General features: G+C 40.2%; 2 protein-coding genes across 3 annotated transcripts; both read left to right on the forward strand.

Moving 5' to 3' along the window:
- The first annotated feature begins 548 nt into the window (after positions 1 to 548).
- Positions 549 to 5438, forward strand: sae1 (SUMO1 activating enzyme subunit 1). The gene is made up of 9 exons (XM_080845142.1): positions 549 to 730; positions 1414 to 1525; positions 2021 to 2194; positions 2419 to 2564; positions 2957 to 3056; positions 3161 to 3266; positions 4033 to 4177; positions 4377 to 4446; positions 5142 to 5438. The coding sequence occupies exons 1-9, from the start codon at positions 630 to 632 to the stop codon at positions 5232 to 5234; spliced, it is 1047 nt and encodes a 348-aa protein (XP_080701268.1). The 5' UTR covers positions 549 to 629; the 3' UTR covers positions 5235 to 5438.
- Positions 5439 to 8505: 3067 nt separating this feature from the next.
- pak4 (p21 protein (Cdc42/Rac)-activated kinase 4) lies at positions 8506 to 20091 on the forward strand. 2 transcript variants are annotated; one of them, XM_080845133.1, is made up of 10 exons: positions 8506 to 8676; positions 12665 to 12886; positions 13613 to 13830; positions 14501 to 14927; positions 15855 to 16310; positions 16649 to 16782; positions 17118 to 17244; positions 17614 to 17739; positions 18022 to 18156; positions 18493 to 20091. In XM_080845133.1, exons 2-10 carry the CDS (start codon positions 12686 to 12688, stop codon positions 18646 to 18648), a joined length of 1980 nt encoding a protein of 659 aa, XP_080701259.1. In that variant the 5' UTR covers positions 8506 to 8676; positions 12665 to 12685; the 3' UTR covers positions 18649 to 20091. The 2 variants fall into 2 exon arrangements, with proteins under 2 accessions (XP_080701259.1, XP_080701260.1); XM_080845134.1 differs by having other exon boundaries at positions 14501 to 14915.
- Positions 20092 to 21235: the final 1144 nt, after the last annotated feature.

A 21235-nucleotide genomic window follows, 5' to 3' on the forward strand; every position in this document is an offset into this window, starting at 1 on the left:
TTTACATAGTGAAATATTCTGTCATAGGCCACAGAGGAAATATGAAGCTCATTATGGGAAGAACAATATTGATAACTATATAAAGGAGAGTGGTGTGGACACCAGGAAAAGCGTACTACAGAAATAGCTATGAGATGTTTCATGAATTGATATAACAGAAAAATTCAATCATTACATCAGCAAGCAGCATGTATCCTACAGAATAAACTAGGTGGCAAGACGCAGAGCTCCCCTTATTTATCTTTGCCGACATAGCCTGAACACACACAAAAGCACAGACGATGACAGCAATGGTATAATAACCACAGTACAGATTGTAATAGTCATCACCAATAACCTACTAACACACCAACGTAAGAGATTCGGTTTAGTACAGGTCTATTGTTTGAGGCAAATTAAATCAGGTTCGCCATGTCATATTTCCACACTCCAGGCCAGTGAGAGGCGGTAATGGTTCCACCTAGCTCATATGCCATGTGGAAAAAAACAAAAACAAGAAATAGAGGAAGCTTAGCTGCGATCATCATTGTGCGCCTTTTCGAATCGCACAAAGCGGGACTTTCATCCAAAAGAAAGAAGTGTACTTGCTACAAGTTATAGGTTTTCTACTTCACATACTTTGAATTAAAATGATCGATATGATTGAGAAGGAAGACTCCATTATCAGCGAAGAAGAAGCTGCCCAGTATGACCGTCAGATCCGTTTGTGGGGACTGGACGCTCAAAAGAGGTCTGAGCACTGAACTTCTGAAGACAATGAATGGGCTGATCAACATGTCTGTGTATTATGTTGGCCTGGACCATACTGAGCAGGCAAAAAAAAAAAATCGAGATTATTTACAGCTCTTACGGCTGGCTGGCAGGATATGCGTGAAGTAGTTAGGCTGTACAGTTTACGATAGGTGATGTTGTGTTTTTAGCTATGGTGTTTCAGTGTACTCCAATATTATTATTTTAAGAAATGTATATACTTCAATAATAATAATGACGACCTCTTTGTGAAGGGAATGCAGCAGTATTAAGTTAAATTGCAGGCATACTTGTGTCGTACAGGCTTTTTCAAATTGCATACGTGCAAGTTATTGGTCCTGGGAAATATAAACACACGAATACAACACACCACACTAGCAAGCAAAATGCATGTTATGTATTGGAGTAAACCTTGACCGACCATAATGTGGTTTGTGTTGAAAGATTGTTTTCAGATCAAAAACTACATACCTGCCTTGCATTGCTTATTACATTGATTGTGGTCTGGCAGTGTTTCGCTCACTTCATGAGCATCACCCCAGATTCACTCATAATAAGAGTTATCAGAAAGTATAGTTCACAAATTTAGTTCATTTTGCACAGCCCAGATGGTCTGTTCTCCTTATAGTTTATTTTGACACATTTCATCCCCCTTTCCCTTAGACTGCGTGGATCCCACGTCCTCCTGGTTGGACTCGGGGGTTTAGGCGCTGAAGTGGCAAAGAATCTGATTCTGGCTGGAGTGAAAGGTTTAACCTTACTGGACCATGAACAGGTACATTATGAGTAAAACAAATCAAGTAACCCTTAAAAAAATATTCAGTTTGTAATGATTGAAAGAATACATATATTTTCTGGATGGTTGACCAGGTTAACCAGTATAAATCTAAATGGAATATTATACTGCAAATAATATTGAATTCTGATTTAGTTTGAAATGTCAAACAAAAAGTATACCAAATTATTGTGTGGTATTCTAAATTATATTCTGTCAAATAATAAATAAATTTAAAAAAGACAGTACTTCTACTTACTGCTACAAAGGTGAGAATGTTTGATACATGTGTTTGATACAAAGATAAGAATTGTTGATACATTTTTGTGCTTTTTAAATCTGCATTGGCAATCTAATGTACTTCTCATGTAACTTAAAATTTTCTTAGAATTAAGGCCATGGGTCGTGGTTACAAGAAGCATTTTACCCAGCGTGGGCCTCCACCACTTCACCTACACAGAATTGTTTAACTGACCCTTACTCTCCCCTGTTCAGGTTACAGAGGAGTCTAGCCAGGCCCAGTTCCTAATCCCAGTGTCTGCACGTGGGCAGAACCGAGCCCAAGCCTCTCTGGAGCGGGCCCAGGCACTCAACCCCATGGTGGAAGTCAAAGCAGACACCCAAAACGTGGAGACCAAACCCGATGAGTTCTTCCTCAAATTTGATGCAGTGAGTGAATTATGAAATGTCATTAGTTGTTTACTTATTTATATTATGAAGACAGTTTGCCTGCTTTGAAAATGAAAACATTAAATAGCCCACAGTGTTGGTAATACATCCTTGAGATGCGGCCCTGTCTTAAGTGTACTCGAGTAAGGACCAAAGATTGCATGTACATAAATGTAAACCTAATTATGGTATGTTGTTGAACACATGCTATCTGTTTGTCTCAGGTTTGTTTAACACGATGCTCATGGAAACTCATGATGCGTGTGGACCAACTCTGCTCCCAGAAGAACATTAAGATTTTCTGTGGAGACGTCTTCGGTTATCATGGGTATATGTTTTCTGACTTGGGCAAGGAGCATCATTATGTAGAGTAAGTACATGCAATGTCAACTGTTGTCTTAAAGAGATCTTTGATGTCATTGGACCTAGTAGTTTCCCTATAATAAATACATCCACTGGTACTGTTCATTGTTCAATGTAAATTCCAGCATACCTACTTATTATTTTACAGACATAAATCTACCAGGTTTTTTTTAAATGAGTGTTTGAAATACTAAATATTTAGACATATGTCAGTCAAATATGAATGAGTACTTGTGTATCACTTAAGTGCCATTCATAGTTGTTTCTCTTCCCTTTGCGGTTGAGTGCCTTATGTTTGAGATGTATTGTCTTAAAAACATTTGTGTGATGTTTTATATATACGTTAGTGGCACCTAGTTTTTTCACCTTTGTCTTGACCTGTGTCTCTTGTAATCATAGAGAAAAGCCCAAAGTGCGGAAAGCCAAAGAGGAGACCTCAGATGGACCTGAAGCAAAGAAAGTGAAGGTTGAGCCCAATGAGACCACCATGATTAAAAAAGTAAGCATCGCTTCATGGTGAACTAACAGAGTAACGCTCCTGTCATTGCTTTCCTGAACTACAATGCTAACTCTTGTCTCATTTACTGTCTCGCTCTCAACAAGACGGCCAGTTTCTGCTCCTTAAAAGAGGCTTTTGAAATTGATTGGACAAGTGAGAAAGCTAAGAAGAGCATCAAGCGCACACCAAAGGACTACTTCCTTCTGCAAGGTAAGTCCTAAGCATGACCTTATCTAATCCAGTCCACAGTAAGATTTTTTATTAACACCTTAACATTAACATAGTAAGATGTCTCACTTCTCAACTATTGGCTCGGAGCTGTACAAACATGGCCTGTGATGTCCTCAGATGTTTTGTTCTTGGCTAAGATGAGAGAATCTTGCCTCCTATCATTGGCTCTAGGCCTATGCCTGTGGTTGTTGACACCAACTGTGGATTCGGCAGTTACACTGAGTCACACACTAGCTCACCCACTTTTGGGCCGATAGTGGAAAAGCAGCTATTGTTTTTTTGAGACCTTGTTTGCCACCCTAAGGCCTTTGGCCACTCCCCTTTGCTCTGTCATAAGGGCGGGCTTTGGAAGAAGTACAACTATGTGGCGTTTTGGCCTTGGGTTGTCTGGCTTGTTTGCTTTGCCTCAGGCATTTTTATTGAGAACAGTTGCCTACCTGTGATCTCCTGAATTTCCTGCATGGAGGAATTTCTGTTACATATTACGAGCATAAAGTGTGCAAGTGCACTGTGGATTCTTTTCCTAAACCCAATTATGGCTCAGGTTCAATTCTTGGATGAAAGTCTTTCCATGTCATTCACAAAATATTTTTTTTAAGACAATGTAAAAACATTATTAATTTTCACACATGGTGCTACATGATTTGTATGACAACAATTGGGAAACAAAACATCTCAGCATGTCATAATCTCAGATAGTAAATAAGGAAATGCTCTACAAGTTTTCTGTTTTCATCCTCTACAGTGCTGTTGAAGTTTCGTTCGGATAAGGGTCGTGACCCCCAGCCTGCTAAATTCACAGAGGACTCTGAGCGGCTACTCCAGCTGTGTGAGGACGTGCTACAATCGAAGGGGCTCCAGGGTGACCTTCTACCACAGGACTTCACCAGGTGAAGATCATACTTGGTGTCCAATGGGTCTCTGTCTGTAATAATGAAACTGAAAGTTAATCTAAGGGAACAGGGGATCATTTCTAGGACCGTGATTGTTAATGAATAACTAATGGAGTTAATACCTGAGCCAGAGTTTCAATGCATTTTGGATGACATGTTCTTTTTTTTGTCTGCTTATGTGCATTATTTGGGACAGCTACTGCTTCTCTGAGATGGCCCCAGTCTGTGCTGTGGTTGGTGGAGTGCTGGGACAAGAAGTTGTTAAGGTGACGTGTTATGCTTTTGATTTGTCTTTGGTCCCTTTTAATGGCAACACTCCATTATCAACAAATGTGCGTCCCTAAGATGGTGAGAGTGACACAAGATCCATTAAGAACTACTTATGGAAGATCTGTAAAATTCCTTACCACTGTGCAAGTATGTAGAGGAGGGATGAAAGGCAATTTACTGCTGCCCCCACAAAAGCAATATAACAGTATGTTTGTGTTCACAAAAAAAGTAGGCTTTTCGTGTCCCTTCTCTGTTTTAATTCGATCAAATGGTCTTTTTAAATAAAAGACTGACATGAATTTAAATTATCTGAAAAAAGTGCTAAAACAAAAATCAAATGTGTAAAGTATTTAGTAATATAGGAGAGCACTGTTTATTTATCATGACCTCAATTAGGTCATCATTATATGTCCAGTGAAATTTAATCTTATACTCTAGTTATCTCAATTTAATCTAGGTAGCAAGAGTCTGGCAAGAATACTTTTTTTTTTACTTCTAAGTGAAGGAAATAGTCACACATTCTAAGTTTTAGCCTGTGATTTTTCCAACATTGCTTGTATTCAGTTGTTTATTCATGTTTAATATTAGTAGTCGGCCAGTGCACTATTGATGTAATAACTGTAAGTAGACGGAGGCTTTCAATGTCACAGTGTTAATTGACACTTAAACTTTGTGTTGTGTGTATCTCCAGGCACTGTCCCAAAGAGACGCTCCACATCGGAACTTCTTTTTCTTCGATGGTGTGAGTGGAAGTGGTGTGGTGGACTATTTCGGCAAGGAGTGACCAAACCCATCTGGCGGAGTATGAGACATTTTGCTTTCCCAAGGGACCCTTAAGGAACATCCTGTGCTCTAAGCAAGCCGAAATCAGTGATATTGTCATTTGTCATCTTTTCTGCGTCCCATTTTTTCCTTGTAAGCCTTCACTTTGATAAAGAGAAATCCCTCTGCAAATGTAGTTTAATACACCAATAGAAAAACAATGTAATGTCCCTTTTAATATTCAATGTTATCCCATACAAAGTAAGCCATATGCGTTTTCCATTTGTACAAGATTTTTTTATGCGTTTCATTTTTCTCTACTCAATAAAACGTTTTGAATGTGTGCTTTCTGCCGTTTCAGAATTATATAATTTGGTAACAAACACATTAGTCTATCTAAGGTTCTTTTTATTATACAGAATTTTCCCCATATGGTAAATTTGGATGTGTGTAAGAAGTGATATATGCACATTAGTGGGAAGGGAAGAGGAAACGCTTAAAATGCCATAGCTTGGTGACCTGCTTGTTCCCTAACTTTAATTTGTGTTCTAGTTGGCTTACAGTCACTGGATGTGCCGCAGTGCTAAACTGGGGTAAGAGCTCCAGAGAAAGACAGTTTTTCAGGGGTAGGATGTTTAGTCTCTGATATGCTGTATTAAATATCTTAGAAACAAGGGTTGAGCTAGGGATGGCTAGAGCCATTGGGAACAATCTAGTCTCTACATCAGGTTATGTTCATGTATGAAGTTGAGCTGGCACTAAACAGAAACTATAAAGTTGCTCCTAAGATGTAGTGTGGTTTAATTCAGTATAATGTAACAAATAACATTTTACAAAACATTCCTATATACAATAATAATAATAATGGGGGTGATATCTACAGTTTGATTGTTCCAAGGATTAATAAAAAGGAATATGTTTTTATTATAACACTGTTACAATTCTGTAACTGAACCAGACATACATTACTTTAAAACCTACTACGCACAGGGCCAAACTCTAGCTTAAGGCACACCACCTGAACACGGCACGCTGACACCTTCTGAAGAGGAGGCACTGCAAATAATCACTCAAAGAAACACTGAATAAGCACTGCAATCCACAACCATCACTGCTTAAGCTAAACCGTACGATTACCCTATCTATTACAAGTAGCCCACTATCACCTTTTCTCCCTCCTCACGCCAATAAAACCCACAAAAGCCTATCTACACTTTAACCTAGAGTACATACAGATTTACATATGTTTAAAGGTGTACTCTTAATTTGCCCACTCGACAAGACTCCCCTCCCAGGCTAGGAAGGAAACATGGTGGACAAGAAACAAATGTTAGATGGCCAGGGGCTTCTGAAGTCAAGGAATGGAGTTGCATCAATTGTGTTTTGATATACATTTTGGACAGATTGAAAGGTACAGTGGAGGTCAAATTGGATCGCATCAAGTCATCTGACATTATCGTATGGAAAGATATCGAGTTTGACAGAAAACTAGGAAGGGAAAGTAAGGGCAAGCCAAGTCAAGATGACAGGTTGAATTAAAAAGGCTGATTCGAGAGTGGAGGCTGTCTAACAAGCAATGGAAACGAGTAGATAGCGAACAGAGAGATGGTAGTGTACTGCAGGCAAAGGTCAAGATTAGACTGGCTACACTAAGGAGGGCAGAGCTCCTCAGACGATGAAGGAGAAAGAAAGAACACGCTACAGCTACATTCTACAAGAATCTACTTAAGTTTGTAAAGTATTTTTACACTCAAGAGAAAATGGGAAAAGTTTAAGAGTTAAAAGAAAGGACTTGGAGGAGTATCTTCAACTGGTATATAGTGACTATCAGAGGTATGTGGAACTCATTGAACCAGTGGCCATTCTTCAAGTTGGAGCGATTCACCATAATATGATGGCCCGCAGGTGGACGGGACCTCCCATTCGAGCTTATATGGACAACATGTGGACTCTTACAACTGCTCCAATTTACCCATGGTGATTTATGTTTTAATAAACATCAATGCCGTTTTTTTTTAGGTTATATAGCCTTTTTCACTCTGGCAGGGGGACTGCCAATGAAAACTAGCCTTGTGGCTATAATTGGGTGCATTTACATCTTAATGTTCATGAATGTACTTTGTCCCTCATTACCTGAAAGGGACAATATATTTTTTTGTGTGTGAGAGGGGCAGAAAAGTGGACACCAGGCAAAGAGTTTATCAATCAATCAATCAATCAATCAATCAATCAATCAATTTGTTTATTTGATGAGAGGGGCAAGTACAAACTGACAAATGGGACAATGTGTGGGATTGGATATCGGAAGGCAACCTCAAGTTCCACAACGTATTGTTGTAACTGCTATGAGCTGCTATGGTACTGTATTCTGAGTGTGAGAGCATTGTTTACTTTATTGAGTTAAAAAAATCCCTTTGAAGATGCGATTGAGGAAGCATTTGAAAGAAAGAACATAAAGTAAGCAGAACTAATAGGCGGAAACAATGTGGTTGGCAAGCACACAAAAGACCAGTGGAGATAGATGTTAGAGGCTTAGTAGGTAAATCAAACCGCAACACCTCTGTTTTTGAGGACGTCACTTAAAGTTGCTTTAAAACAGTTGCCTGAGGAAGATACAAAAGTGAGCCATGGTTTTGGCTGAGGCACTCACAGACTACTTGGGTTGTGAATTAACCTGAACTCAAACTGAGATGCATGAAATATTTTCCTGCGTATAATTAAATAAAACAAAAAACTTCACATCAGATGGGTTAAGTGAAAAGCAAAGGAGTAACCTGACGCTGTTTGAATGATATAGGAAAGTTTCCCAAACTGAGTGAAGCACTGACTACTGCAGGTCAAATTGTAGATACACTGGATATGGACTGTAAGTCTAATACTAGGCTAGGTTGTTGGGTACGACATGCATTTGACAGTGAGGAGTTTGGCCCCTCAAAGGAGAGTACGATGAATTTAACATATTTCCCTGTGAATAACTGAACCACAAAAAATTGCATATGTGTGATCTTATTTTGAATCTTAATGTACATGTACAGGTTAAAAGTTTGTGAGGCTATGAAAGTAAATTATATTATTGTTCCCTCGTGTATTTCCATACACATAAGAAGATATGTCTACATGTATTCCCAAACGAACGTTTAATTGATTGTACGCGGTAGACTAGTCTTTTTGAAACCTGCGACTCCACAGACCTGTCGTGCACGCGCTCGTGAGGACCGCGAGAGCGGACAGGGCTGGATTTTGGAGTTCAAAAAGTTTCCCGGATGTCTGAAACTGCTCCCCAACAACTCCGACAGTCTCCTGTAATATGGCGGTGAAAAAGTGAAAAACATACGGTTGAAAGGTGGCTAGCTGATGTAAATGAAATAACACTTACGTTAACAACGTTCGATCGTTTTCTCTGCAAGGAGGAAACTCTGTTCAGACAGCGGGCGTTTTGGCGAATGACCAAATACATTTTGAAGGTAGGACCCGGAAAGTGATGGCTAAAGTGATGGCATGGGTAGGACAACAACTCATTCACTAACGTTAGCCAGCGTTATTGATGCGAATTAAGGTGGCTTGAAACTTAGCTAGCATAGCAACCACCAACTAAACTAGCACAGCTAGCCAACATAGCCGTCTGCCTTGTGACGTTCGGTAACCACCAAAGTTAAGATAGCAAACAGTAAATAAGTGGGTTTAGCGAACTTGCTATCATCAATGTATTTTAGCAACATATGATGACTTTTCAGTTAGATGTCGCATTAGAGTAACGTTACTGTCAGAAACAAGTTAAGCACTTAGCTAAGTAGCTAGCTATCTAAGATATAAGTTGTAACGTTTTGCTTGTATAGGACACGACAAGTGTCGTTCCATCAAGAACTTGTTGTAGTTATTGTTGTTGTGATGTTAAATTACTAGTCACCTAGCTAACTCGCAAGTTGTCATGGCGAGTTAGAGTTCGGTGCTTTGGAATAAGTTAATCTGGTTAGCTAGTATTAGCTAGCTACAGTCAAAAGTTGAGCTCCAGTTAGCATATGCTAGGAACTAACCAGGTCTTTGTGGGAACAGGTTAGCAAGCTTGCTAACTAACTAAATAAAAGCAACTAAGCATGTTATCGGTCAAATATTTACGTTAGTTCGTCAGTTAAAGTCGAGCCACTGTTCGGACTAATGGTACCTATTGATAGTTGACAGTAGGTTTGATTTCCGACTCAACTTAGACTTACACAAGTTCATGTTTAACCTGGCTAGAAGATAGCTAGCAAACATTAGTCATCGTTAACTAGGAGTTCAAATTGCTAATCTTACAGCCTCAATTCGGTCATATCAGCTATCGAAAGTTAGTTAACTATGGATAAGTAACTTTACTAGCGAAAACTAGTTTATTGACCACCCCCACCTGTTTGGCGTGCGACTTAACATATTAGGCAAGTCTGTCTCATAGAAAGATGTTCTACTTATGATTATACTAGTGCATACATAAATCCTGTGTTGTTAACCGAATCTTACAGAAACGATACTTCGTATTGACCGATTTTAAACCACTCGTATCGACCATGGTCGGTGGAATTTTGCAGACCGGCTTAAGAATGTTTGCTGTTGGTCCTTTCGCTCTAGGACTGTTGGCATAACTTCAATATTATCGTATTGGCTCACATGAGGTCTGGACGTTTAAAACACCAATGTAGATGCATTGTGCTTTCATTAACTGGGCATACACTTACAGTGTTGTGTATAGGAACACATTTAACCTGGTGTTTTTACCACCTTTACAAGGAAGAGCGATAAATGAAGTAAATAGTGGATAGCTGGAAAACATCTTAATTCAGTTAGTCACATAGTGTGTCTGATCTCCTTTGAAGAGTCTGGACACTCTGAAATCTTGTTTTGTTGAGCTTTAGGCATGATAAATGGCATGCTTTGTTAAATAATTGACATATTGAACGACTGCAGACATAAGAAATGTGAATTTGTTGTTGTTGGTTTAATAATGTAAAGTTATAATTCTTTTTAGGTAGTACGTTTTAGCTAAGCTATTTGCCGGTTCTACTTCTGTGATGATAGTACTTGGCATCTTCATACTAGTTACGTTAATGTTAATTTATTGACAGATATGTAGGGCCACCTGTGACTTTGGGACTTGCCAGATAGGAATTCACAGTGTGGAGACATCTTGTTGAAATGGTATACTTGAGTAGTGTTGCACCACGGTATACTGACATTTAAAAAGAGCAGCAGTACTAGTTTTTTGAAAACAGTATTATTCCAGCAAATTTTTTTTTTAATGTTTTATCATGGAAATTTATATTTGATCTGACTCATAGGAGTATGTAGCGCTGACAGCGATGTGATAGAGGTGTTGTGTAACATTGCAGGAAACAACCCTGAGTTTGTAATATGAGCCACAGCAAATATGAAGTAAGTACAGAGCAATGGTAGTGGACCACTTCTTTGTTCAGAGAATAGTCTTGAAGAGATGGCAGCAGCCCCAGAAATACTTTAACACGTTGAGTTAGCTTCAGCAACACTATCACATTGAGTTAGCTTCAGGAAAACTTTGACCAAAGGGGGCTCGATGTGGCAAATGGAGATATTTCGACTATAAAGTAGACAAAAAAAGACAAGCCCCTAAATACAGCAGCACCGCTGTGCAAAGGCTGCTTTAGAGTGTGTCTCGCAATGGGCCAAACATGTGTCGGACGAACATCCTGACCTTTTCAAAGAATTCAATATCGACGGGATAAATGACAAGTTCATTCCCCTGTTATGTCCATGAAAAATACAGCGCCATCAAAAGGCCTCTCCGCAGTAGTAATTACGTTATACATATTCATAAAGAGCCTACATATTTGTGCTGAAGGTGTCGTCCATTAATGTTCGCACATTTCTACTCGCACTGAAAGTCGTTTATTTATCGGCATTATGCTGTAACTTTTTTGGGTGCAACATTAGCCCACAATACAACATAAGTCCTTTTTTTAAACCTGAGATCCCACAATAATCATGTTAAGAAGACCCCTTTTAATGCTGCCTCTGCTTGTTTATACTGTTCCAAACAGAAGTGGCATAGTGACACCCCAGTGTGTCCTTTCACATAGCAATTTGTTGTTGTGGATCTAGAGGTGTGACTTTAAGCGCGATGTTGCACGTAAGGTCACCAATAATGCTGTGTTCGAGATTACTCCAATTTTTCCAACTTGCAATTTCCAAATTGCGCTAGAATGCCTCTTGAAGGTGTTGTTGTGATTCAGAAACTCTTGAGAGAAAAATATCCAAGAGGCCAGTGAGGCGTGTCATTCAATCAATGTGACATTTTTATCAATATGGTGACGAACCCTTACAGAGACCTTGACCTTCATAAATGTGTGAGAACATGCATGAAAAGGCAGTGTGTCTAATACAATACAAAAGTTGTACATAATAATTGATAGCCAGCTGAAAAATCCATTGATCATGATCAGTCATCAAAACATTGTTGTTTTTATTGTTATTTGGCTCAAACACATAACACATTAATGTCGAAGCTGTGAAATATCATGTTGGAAATTAACTAGCCTACTATTACTTTCAAAAACAATGACGGGTGAACCTGGTGTCGGTAGACTCTTGCAAGCTGTGCACATTAATAGCAATGTTTAGACTCAAACGATTGAGTGTGCTTCATGTACAACATGTAAGGTATGCTTATTGTTAGTTTGTTGTTTGTGTGTTCTGACGACACAGTAGTGCTGCTTTGTTGTGTTTAGCTGCTAGGCCGTGGCGCACCCCTGTTCCGCCATGCCATCTGTACCTTTTAACACAAGCATTGTTCTGCCTCTGTGACTACCTCATACTGCATACGGCTCAGAGGCAATGACAGAACGGCAAGGCAGACTGACTGCTCAATATTCCCGCCTTGAAAACACGGTGTAACACCTAGCCTAACCCCCTGTTCCGAGATTATGATATATTTAATCAGTCTCATCAAAATGTTTTCTAGCTATGGTATCGATAGTATTCAAATTCATGACTTCTACTTTAGTACTTGGGAGTACATATAAGACACTATAAAAGCTATACCTACTGGATTTTTGTCCGAGACCCATCACAACTGTCAAGTAGCGGGGATTACTTACCCACCCACTTACACACCCACCCACATGTGCCTTGGTCTACAAAATTGCATCTGGTTTCTCAGATGTCCCTCTTGTCTGCTGTGGTTTATTGACAATGTATCCATTAGTTTTTAAGCGTATTCATCCATCTTCCCTATTTGCTCTCTGTTTTATTGTTTTTTTTCTCTGTGTGCACTTCTCCTTTTCTCCTGTTTCATCTTTTCAAATACCATGATGAGACTTTATGTTTTAAACATTTTAGATTATTGTGGCAGGAATTTGAATACAGTATTGGACATTTTGGACATTCAATTTTTTGCCATATAATATAATCTTAATTGTATGATTTTCCATTGTCTTCCATGCAATGCAGGTGTGATGCCCTGATGCCACCATGTTTACCAAGAAAAAGAAATCCAAAATCCAAATTTCTGCTCCTTCTAACTTTGAGCACCGTGTGCACACTGACTTTGACGAACATGAGCAGAAGTTTGTGGGGCTCCCGCGCCAGTGGCAGAGTCTGATCGAGGACACAGCGAAGCGGCCCAAACCCTTTATTGATGCTACGGTCATCACTACACTCGAGCCGCGCAAGGTTAGGGGGAATTTTGTGACACTCATGACCTCCATCTCTTCTTCCGTCTGTCTTTTTGTTGATGTTGATGTTGATGTTGATGTTGATGTTGATGTTGATGTTGATGTTGATGTTGATGTTGATGTTGATGTTGATGTTGATGTTGTTGTTGTGATTGATTGATGTAAACACACTTGCCACATGTCTCCTTATGGAGAGATAATTGGTTTTCACCATGAAAGAATAGATGCCCTGTTCCGTCTGTTTGTATTCAGCTGTTCTTTTAGATGGTTACTGTGTCTGAAGCATTCTGTAATGTTTGCTCGGAGTTGCAAACTCTGTACTTCCCATTCAAAGTTTTTTTAAAGCACCTAATTACTTCCCATTCAAAGTTTCTTGAAGCACTTGATTAATTGTGTACAAGAGTGGTGGAATGGATATAGAGGCAGGTATAGCTGGACATCATAATTTGATACTGATACCAATAATATGATTATTTGTTGAAAGAAGAAATGATTAAATCTATGTTAACAAGCATCCATAGCACAGAAACCTACAGGGTGCAGGGATGGGAAAATATGTTTTTTTTTTTTTCAGCAGTAGATATGCTGCTAGCAGCATTATTTATATACTACCATTTATTCAGTTAGCTAGTGCTATATAAGAAAACGATGAAATAGTGAGTATGCCCAACTGAAACTGAATTGACTGAATTCTTGAGTAAAATAAAATCTGCTCTTCATCCAGACCATTGTGCGCGGCACAAACATAGGAGTTGATGGCTCCCTTACTTGGCTGCTGGATGAGTTTGAGGACCTGTCGGTCATTCGGTCCAACTCCTTGAGACACAGCCACCCCGCCACCCAAGAACGAGGAACATCCCATGGCCATCAGGAGAACGGAGAACAGCCACATCGCCACAGCCACTATACGCATGGTGATGGCCACATAGAGGGCGCAGAAAGGTAAGGGTACTCATTAGTTAACCTGGGAATGCAATATTAGTAAGAGTGATGAAATAATTGTTCTGAAATGAAGTCATTCCACACCTGAAATATGAATACTGTAAAAGCAGAGTGAACAATCTAATTATAAGTAAGTTGACCCATTATTTAAAAGCTGACTCCTATGTGGGAATGAGCACAGTCGACAGACCACCCATGAAACTTTTTCTTTTTGCTGTACTCATTCAGTGGAACACTATCTCATTACCATACTTTCATTCCTAGTCAAACTGCTGAGTACTGACCACATTGTCGCAGCTATTTCACCAAATATTCAAATGCCGGAAATACCCCAGATCTAGTTTTGTGAAGTAACGGTGTACTGTTTGTGTAAGTCCACTTGAAAGCAGTAGTAAAGTAGGTCAAACTGTGTAGGTAAACATTATATTCAGCCTAATAGCCTGTTATCTGAAGAAAACAGCGATATGCTTGGTTGGTTTACATTTCAAAGTCAATTTGAGGGGCATAGTCATTAGTAAACAGTAAAAAGCACAAAGACTAATAAGTTAAAACCAAACGGTAGTTTCCACACTGAGCTAATCAGCATAGTCACACTGACACTGCAGAAGCGTCTGACTGGAATAATCTAACATAGTCAACATTCAATTATTCTTGGCATTTTTGTGTTCAGGACAAGACCTCCACAAAAGCAGCCAGCTCCAAACTCTCGCCATTCACGCAGTCCGCATGAGGAAAGTCGATCTCACCCTCAACCGCGGGGGCAGGAGCCCAGCAAAGAGCGACCCCCGGCCCCACATCCACCGCCAAAACCTCGGAACAAGGAGAGGCAAAGTGAGCGGGAGCCAGTTGACCAGGTGGTCATGAGGGAGGGCGGTAGTGACAGGCGACCAAAATCCAGCTACACAGATCGGGACACGTCGGGAACCCAGTCCTCCAAGGACAAGCGGCCTCAATCAGGGCCAAGCATCCGTACCCCACACCTGCCTGTCACCGAGGGAGTGGTAAAGACGGCACAGCAAACAGCCCGGCCCTTCAATACGTACCCCTGCACAGACAGCAACGTTTGGAAAGTCCCCAATAACCAGGTACACTCACAGGTAACTATGAAACCAGAGCGATGGACTATTTGTGCCCTTTAGATGTTCAGAGAACATTGTCAGATAAATGTGTGTCAACTCTGATGAAACCCAATGCTTGTACAGGGAAGAGATTACCAGTGTCATGGCATTATCCACTGCTGCACTTTTCAAGACACCGTTAACTTTTTATCAGTTATAGTACAATACCAGTTTAAAGCCTAGCCTAAAAAGCGAAAATGTGTTAAGTATAGTATGACATTTTGCCAAGTTTTCTTATGACCACCCATAAGAGTTATTTTTTTAGAGTCCAACTTGCAGTTTCTGTCATATATTTTTGTCACACTGGTTGTTGCCGTGGTAGCAAACAGCCGAGGCTCGTCGCTCCTCCGGTGAGACTGAAAGCAGTACGTAAGCGTGTGTTATCAATGACGGCGTTAGTCAGCTCTACTTGGGATCATTTGACCAACATGTCTTACATGTCCCTTATGGTTATTTACTTAACCATATATCCCCTGTTGTATCATAATTGCTACATGAGTTTTTTTGAGATGTATACATCCTCATGATCAATGCTGAATCACCAGTTGTAAACACTGAATGGGTATTTTTGTTAAATGATCGCGTTCTCAATATTGACAAAACATTTTCAAGATTATGATGTTTGCCATAATCGAGCAGCCATAAAATACAGTAGGACCGCTGATAGCCAAACCACGGATGGTAGCGAACGCTATATATTTAAGTTGCTTTTCGTGCACATACAAAATAATTATAAAGTTTAATTTATAAATTACACACGATAAGAAACAATAAGAACAATAACTAATAATAAAACAACAAATAAAACATTTTTTATCTTTGAAAATGTTCCCCTTTATATTTTCGGGATATACATACATAGTCAGAGCTGCCTGATTTACAATCGTCTTGTTCATAATATTGCAGCAGGACCTCAAACCAGGAAGAACAAAGGAGGCTGTCCCTCACAACGGCCCCTCCAATCCCAGCAGCAGACCTGGGGGGAAGCCAGCTAGCCAGAGCCGGCCACGAGGAGAGCCCCAGCAACACCACGCCTCGCATCCAGCCCTGGGCCCTGACCAAACACATGGCCAGCCCATGCCCCCCGCACCCAAGCCGCCTGCCCCTGCGGCGCCCCCCCCTCAGCAGGCCCGTTCGCCGCAGAGGGAGCCCCAGCGAGTGACGCACGAGGAGTTCCGCACTGCACTGCAGATGGTGGTGGACCCCGGCGACCCGCGCACCTACCTAGACCACTACATTAAGATCGGCGAAGGCTCCACTGGCATCGTTTGCATTGCTACTGTCAAGAGCACTGGGAAGCTAGTCGCCGTCAAAAAGATGGACCTTCGCAAACAGCAACGACGTGAGCTGCTCTTCAACGAGGTAAGTGTTTTGTCAAAGTAATCCTTACAAAGTAGACTTTCTAGAACATTATAAACTTGGGTGTGCTGCGTATGAGATGACCAATAGGCTAACATTAATTGATATAATTGGATTTCTCTACTTGAGGAACATTTTTGTAAACTTATAGTAATGTTAAGAAGAGAGCAATGCTATAAGAGCACCTATTTTGGTCTTTTAGCCAAGATGTAAATGACATTTTTCCATTTCCCCAGTGCTTTTTAGATCTGGCACTTCGTAAAGCCATCATCTCCTAATGTTAGCTAATTTAAACTTTACACTGTTTGCTTCAAGGTTTGTTGTAACATTCACTCTCGCAGGTGGTGATCATGCGGGATTATCACCATGAGAATGTGGTGGAGATGTACAACAGTTATTTGGTTGGGGATGAACTCTGGGTCGTCATGGAATTCCTCGAAGGTGGAGCTTTAACAGACATTGTTACCCATACAAGGTCAGTGTTGGTGAACATCACATTCTTTGTTAAGGACTGGTTGTGTTTTTGCCACTGAGTGTAAGAGAGGGAAAGAGAGGCACATGTCATAGACAACATGCAGTGTGTTTGTTGTAGAAAGTCATATTGCAATGATGAGGACATCATCATCATCATCATCATCATCACAGACAAACAAAAGATAAAATACTGCAACTTGAGAATTTGTGTAATCAGCAGATGCTGGGTGTGTAAGACCACAACATTTTAGGGAGAAGAAAAAAGTTTTAGTGACTGTGTCAATTTCATCACCATATTGCTAATGACTCTTCACTCTTCTACTTCCTGATTCACAGGATGAATGAGGAGCAGATAGCCACGGTGTGCCTGTCTGTGTTGAAAGCCCTTGCTGTTCTTCACAGCCAGGGTGTCATTCACAGAGACATCAAGAGTGACTCCATCCTACTCACTCAGGATGGAAGGGTATGATCTGCTCCTACTGATGCTTTCCTACAATGCTATATACATACAATGCTAACCTGCTACAGCCCTGCCTATCTTGTAGACATTTGGCCTTGGCCTCACCTGGCCTATTGTCTTCAGTTTACTGCATCTGCAGTATAAAAATGTATATTTTTCTTATCTAGTTAATGAGCTTGCATGCATGGCCATTTGTCTGGCTTCCTGCTTGCATAGTGGGCTTGCTGAACTGCATTGTGGGATCTGTCAGTAATATCAGAGACTTTCTGAGAACCCGGCCATCAGATAAGACTGAATTTAGAGGGTTTTAATAGAATTACCAGCAAGTCTCTTTCCATGTTCACAAGAATGTTGTTTTTTTTTCTCTTGCAGATAAAGCTGTCAGACTTTGGCTTCTGCGCCCAGGTGTCCAAAGAGGTTCAGCATCGCAAGTCTCTAGTCGGTACTCCATACTGGATGGCGCCTGAACTTATCTCCAGACTGCCCTATGGACCTGAGGTTTGCCTTTTTATAACCAGTTTTACCCTTATAGCTCTGTTTTGAAGTATATCTCATATAAACGGCTCACCATGGATAGCCATACATTATTATTACTTACTACCACATACAACAACACTGTTTGGTGTCTCAGTGACTGATTAAAGCTGTAAGCCCTGAGTGGCTGTGTGTTGAGACAGCATTTAGTCATGATTAACCATGATGGACTTGCTCCTCTCAAAGTTTTGGTTTTAACATTGTATATGTGATGGTAGGTAAACTGAAATGGCTGTCTCTGTGCAGGTGGACATATGGTCTCTGGGAGTCATGGTGATTGAGATGGTGGATGGAGAGCCCCCATATTTTAACGAGCCCCCTCTCAAAGCCATGAAGATGATCCGTGACAACCTGCCCCCCAAACTCAAGAACCTCCATAAGGCAAGCTACCTCTCAGCCAGCCCCTGTTCATCTGTGTCTGTTTTAGATGAATGGTTTCTTATTTCAAACATCTAAAAAAAATCACAATACTAAGAACTAAGTAAACTAAAGTAAAGAATGAACTAAAGTAACCTGTGTCTAGGGCTGTCAAACTGTTGGTATGTTGACGCATAATCCAACTCATGGAACGTCTCTCGTCCAATCAGAAACAGCTAAATAACGCGATAGAACCCAATTGTTTTATAATAAGAACTAAGTAGACTAAAGTAAAGTACTAACTAAAGTAACCCTGTGTCCAGCGCTGATGTATAAACCGCTCCTGTTCTCTGGGTCTAGGTTTCGCCTCTGCTGAAGGGCTTCTTGGACCGCATGCTGGTGCGGGACCCCGCTCAGAGGGCCACAGCCAACGAGCTGCTCAAGCACCCCTGCCTAAGCAAAGCAGGCCCGCCCTCCTGCATCGTTCCGCTGATGCGGCAGAACCGCATGAGATGAGAGCGTAGGCCTTCACCGTGCTGGGCGTGGGCCTTTGCTGCCACAAACTCTCTCAGCTGGCTCATTGGTCGAATGAGTGTCATGGAATCAACCCGAAGGGCAACAGGACAGTAACTACATGAATGAGTCGACCCCGGCTGAACACTAAAAGAAGCGACTGTTACACTTTTACAATTAAGCACAGTTTTTAGTTTTTACATTTTCCCCGCTTAAATCGCTTGGGGGTTCACATGGTAGATAAGCTGGGGATTGCTTAGAGGTCAACTCTTAAGTGTTCTCCAGCAAACCTTTAAATACTGCAATGCTGAAAATCATCTCTAAGGAAGAGAGGTATGAAGCTTTTGGACTGGAAGATGTGCAAGGTTGTTGATCTCATTCCCAGCCATTCCTACTGATGAATTATGATATCATTTTTGTTTTGTTTTCCTAGATTCCTTGCGTACACTAAACAAGCAAAAAAGAGAAAGTAACTACTCCTGTTTATGACACCCGTTATAAACACTAAGAAAGGCTAAACACTGGAGTTGTTTATGATTCAGATTGTTTCTTTTCTATTATACATTTTAACTTGTACAGATGTATTGCCTTTGCTTCCTTATTGTATTGTCTATTAATGAGTGTGAATGAGATTATTGAGGCACTGCTGAGGAATAGAAGCTGCATTCCGACCTGTATGTTTGAAACAGGAACCTTTTTTTGCGTTACTAATGAGCCCTATTTTTCTTTTGGTCCATTCACCAACAGCTTTTAGGAGCATGTTAATTTGGTAGGAGGCGACTATATTTTTGACTGATACTGATTTTAAGACTGGGACGGTAATTGTGCCGAAGTGGTCATATGGACAAATACAAAAGAGTGGGAATAAGATACCGGGCGACATGAAGTATAGCTGGGGATCAGACTAGTTTTAGTTTTATAGGGGCTTTTATACATAGTTGTGTGTTAATTTAGGCATTAGGGGTTGGCTGCTGGTACAAGTATACAGCCCTGGGTTAAATGCGCCAACACGTGTGATTTTAACATGCTCATGCACGAACACTAACATTACTATTTTATGATACATGTCTGATGCCTGGTCTGCTCACACAATGAAAAAAAAAAAGAGATATAAATGATATTGGCAATCAGTTAAAGCTGAAGACAGAGTTCTTTAGTTCTGCACTATTTATGTGGCTAATTCTGACATGGAGCATCTAGACTGGTTTCTCATTCTGATATTCTGTTATGTATAAAACAAAGCGAAACTATATAGCATATCTGAACTGTAGTGCCTGGAATCACTTTTTTGTTGATTTAAACTCCAGTCTCAGTATATAGGAAGAATTGTATGGAAAGTTAGAAGTTATTCAGCTGACAATATAATGCCACTTTGATTTGTAAATGATATTGAAATGTCAATACATTTTAATACAAATATACTTTTGTGTTGTTTTACAAATATGTATCAAATCACATTGAGATAACCAGCATTTCTGGACTTTGCATCATCTGCGTCCCTGAATGTCAGGTGGTTGGAGATTTTATTTCTTGTCTCTTTAACATTTCTTAACTATGGCAACCAACAAAATCTGAAACACAAAACATGTCTTGATTTATCCACTGCATTCATATTAGCTAATTTAGTCATTCCATTTCTTTATGGCCAGAATTGCCACTATTATATGTCCCTCAAAATACCCCTCTATACTGTGCTTAGCTGAGTTGTTATAAGTTGTGTAAAGAATTAAGAATACAGGCAGTGTAGATAAGAGTGATGTAGACCTACTAACCAGAGTAAGCACTACCATGTTAAAACATGCTCTTTCTGAAGTGCAGAGGTATTTTTACAGAGTTATAGGATGCAGAGGTTTGTTTTCCCACAAAGGTACTGTTTTTATACACATGCATTTGTGTGTACTGGTGTGTGTGTATGTGTGGTAAATGACTGCAACTTTTATAATTTAAAAAAAAAGTGTAATTGAAAGTACAAAAGGTGCAGGTATGCAGTGGAAATGAATGCAGAATAAAATATTGAGTGCTTTTTGCTTGACATAGGCTACAGTCTTGCAAAGGTTTTAGTGATTACCATCGTCTTATGCCCCAAGTATGGCTTTCATTACAATAAGAGATCATGACTATGAAAGGGGCGAGGATTTGGGGGATTTCCAGCTTTTACTGCGCAGTTGTCTTACTACCCCATAAAACTTGTTTGCGGGGAAACACTCATAGATGGCGCACTGGCCAGAGAAATGCTGTCATTTGGCTGTCATTTTCTCACCTATGCTGTCTGATCAAGGACGTTTGTAATCACATACAAAGGTTTTTAACAACTTAAAGGTGACTAGTGAACACTTGGTTTTAGATGGAATCAATACCTTACAGGATGAAGTGATGAGTTGTAGAGCTTTGTGGGACCGTGGCTGATCTGTAAGAGTCTTTGCGATGCTGGGTTTATTAAAGCAGCTTTATGGAGGTTTGGTCTAAAGCTACCAAGTTAACTAAAACCTTGCAAACACCACCAACAGCCAGTTGAGTGTGATACAAAATTGCTAGTGCTAACTGGTGTGTGTGACGATATAGTACGTGATTTCGTGCTGTGTCTTTTTCC

This window comes from Sprattus sprattus (genome assembly GCF_963457725.1).
Source record: "Sprattus sprattus genome assembly, chromosome: 9".
Lineage (NCBI taxonomy): Eukaryota > Metazoa > Chordata > Actinopteri > Clupeiformes > Clupeidae > Sprattus > Sprattus sprattus.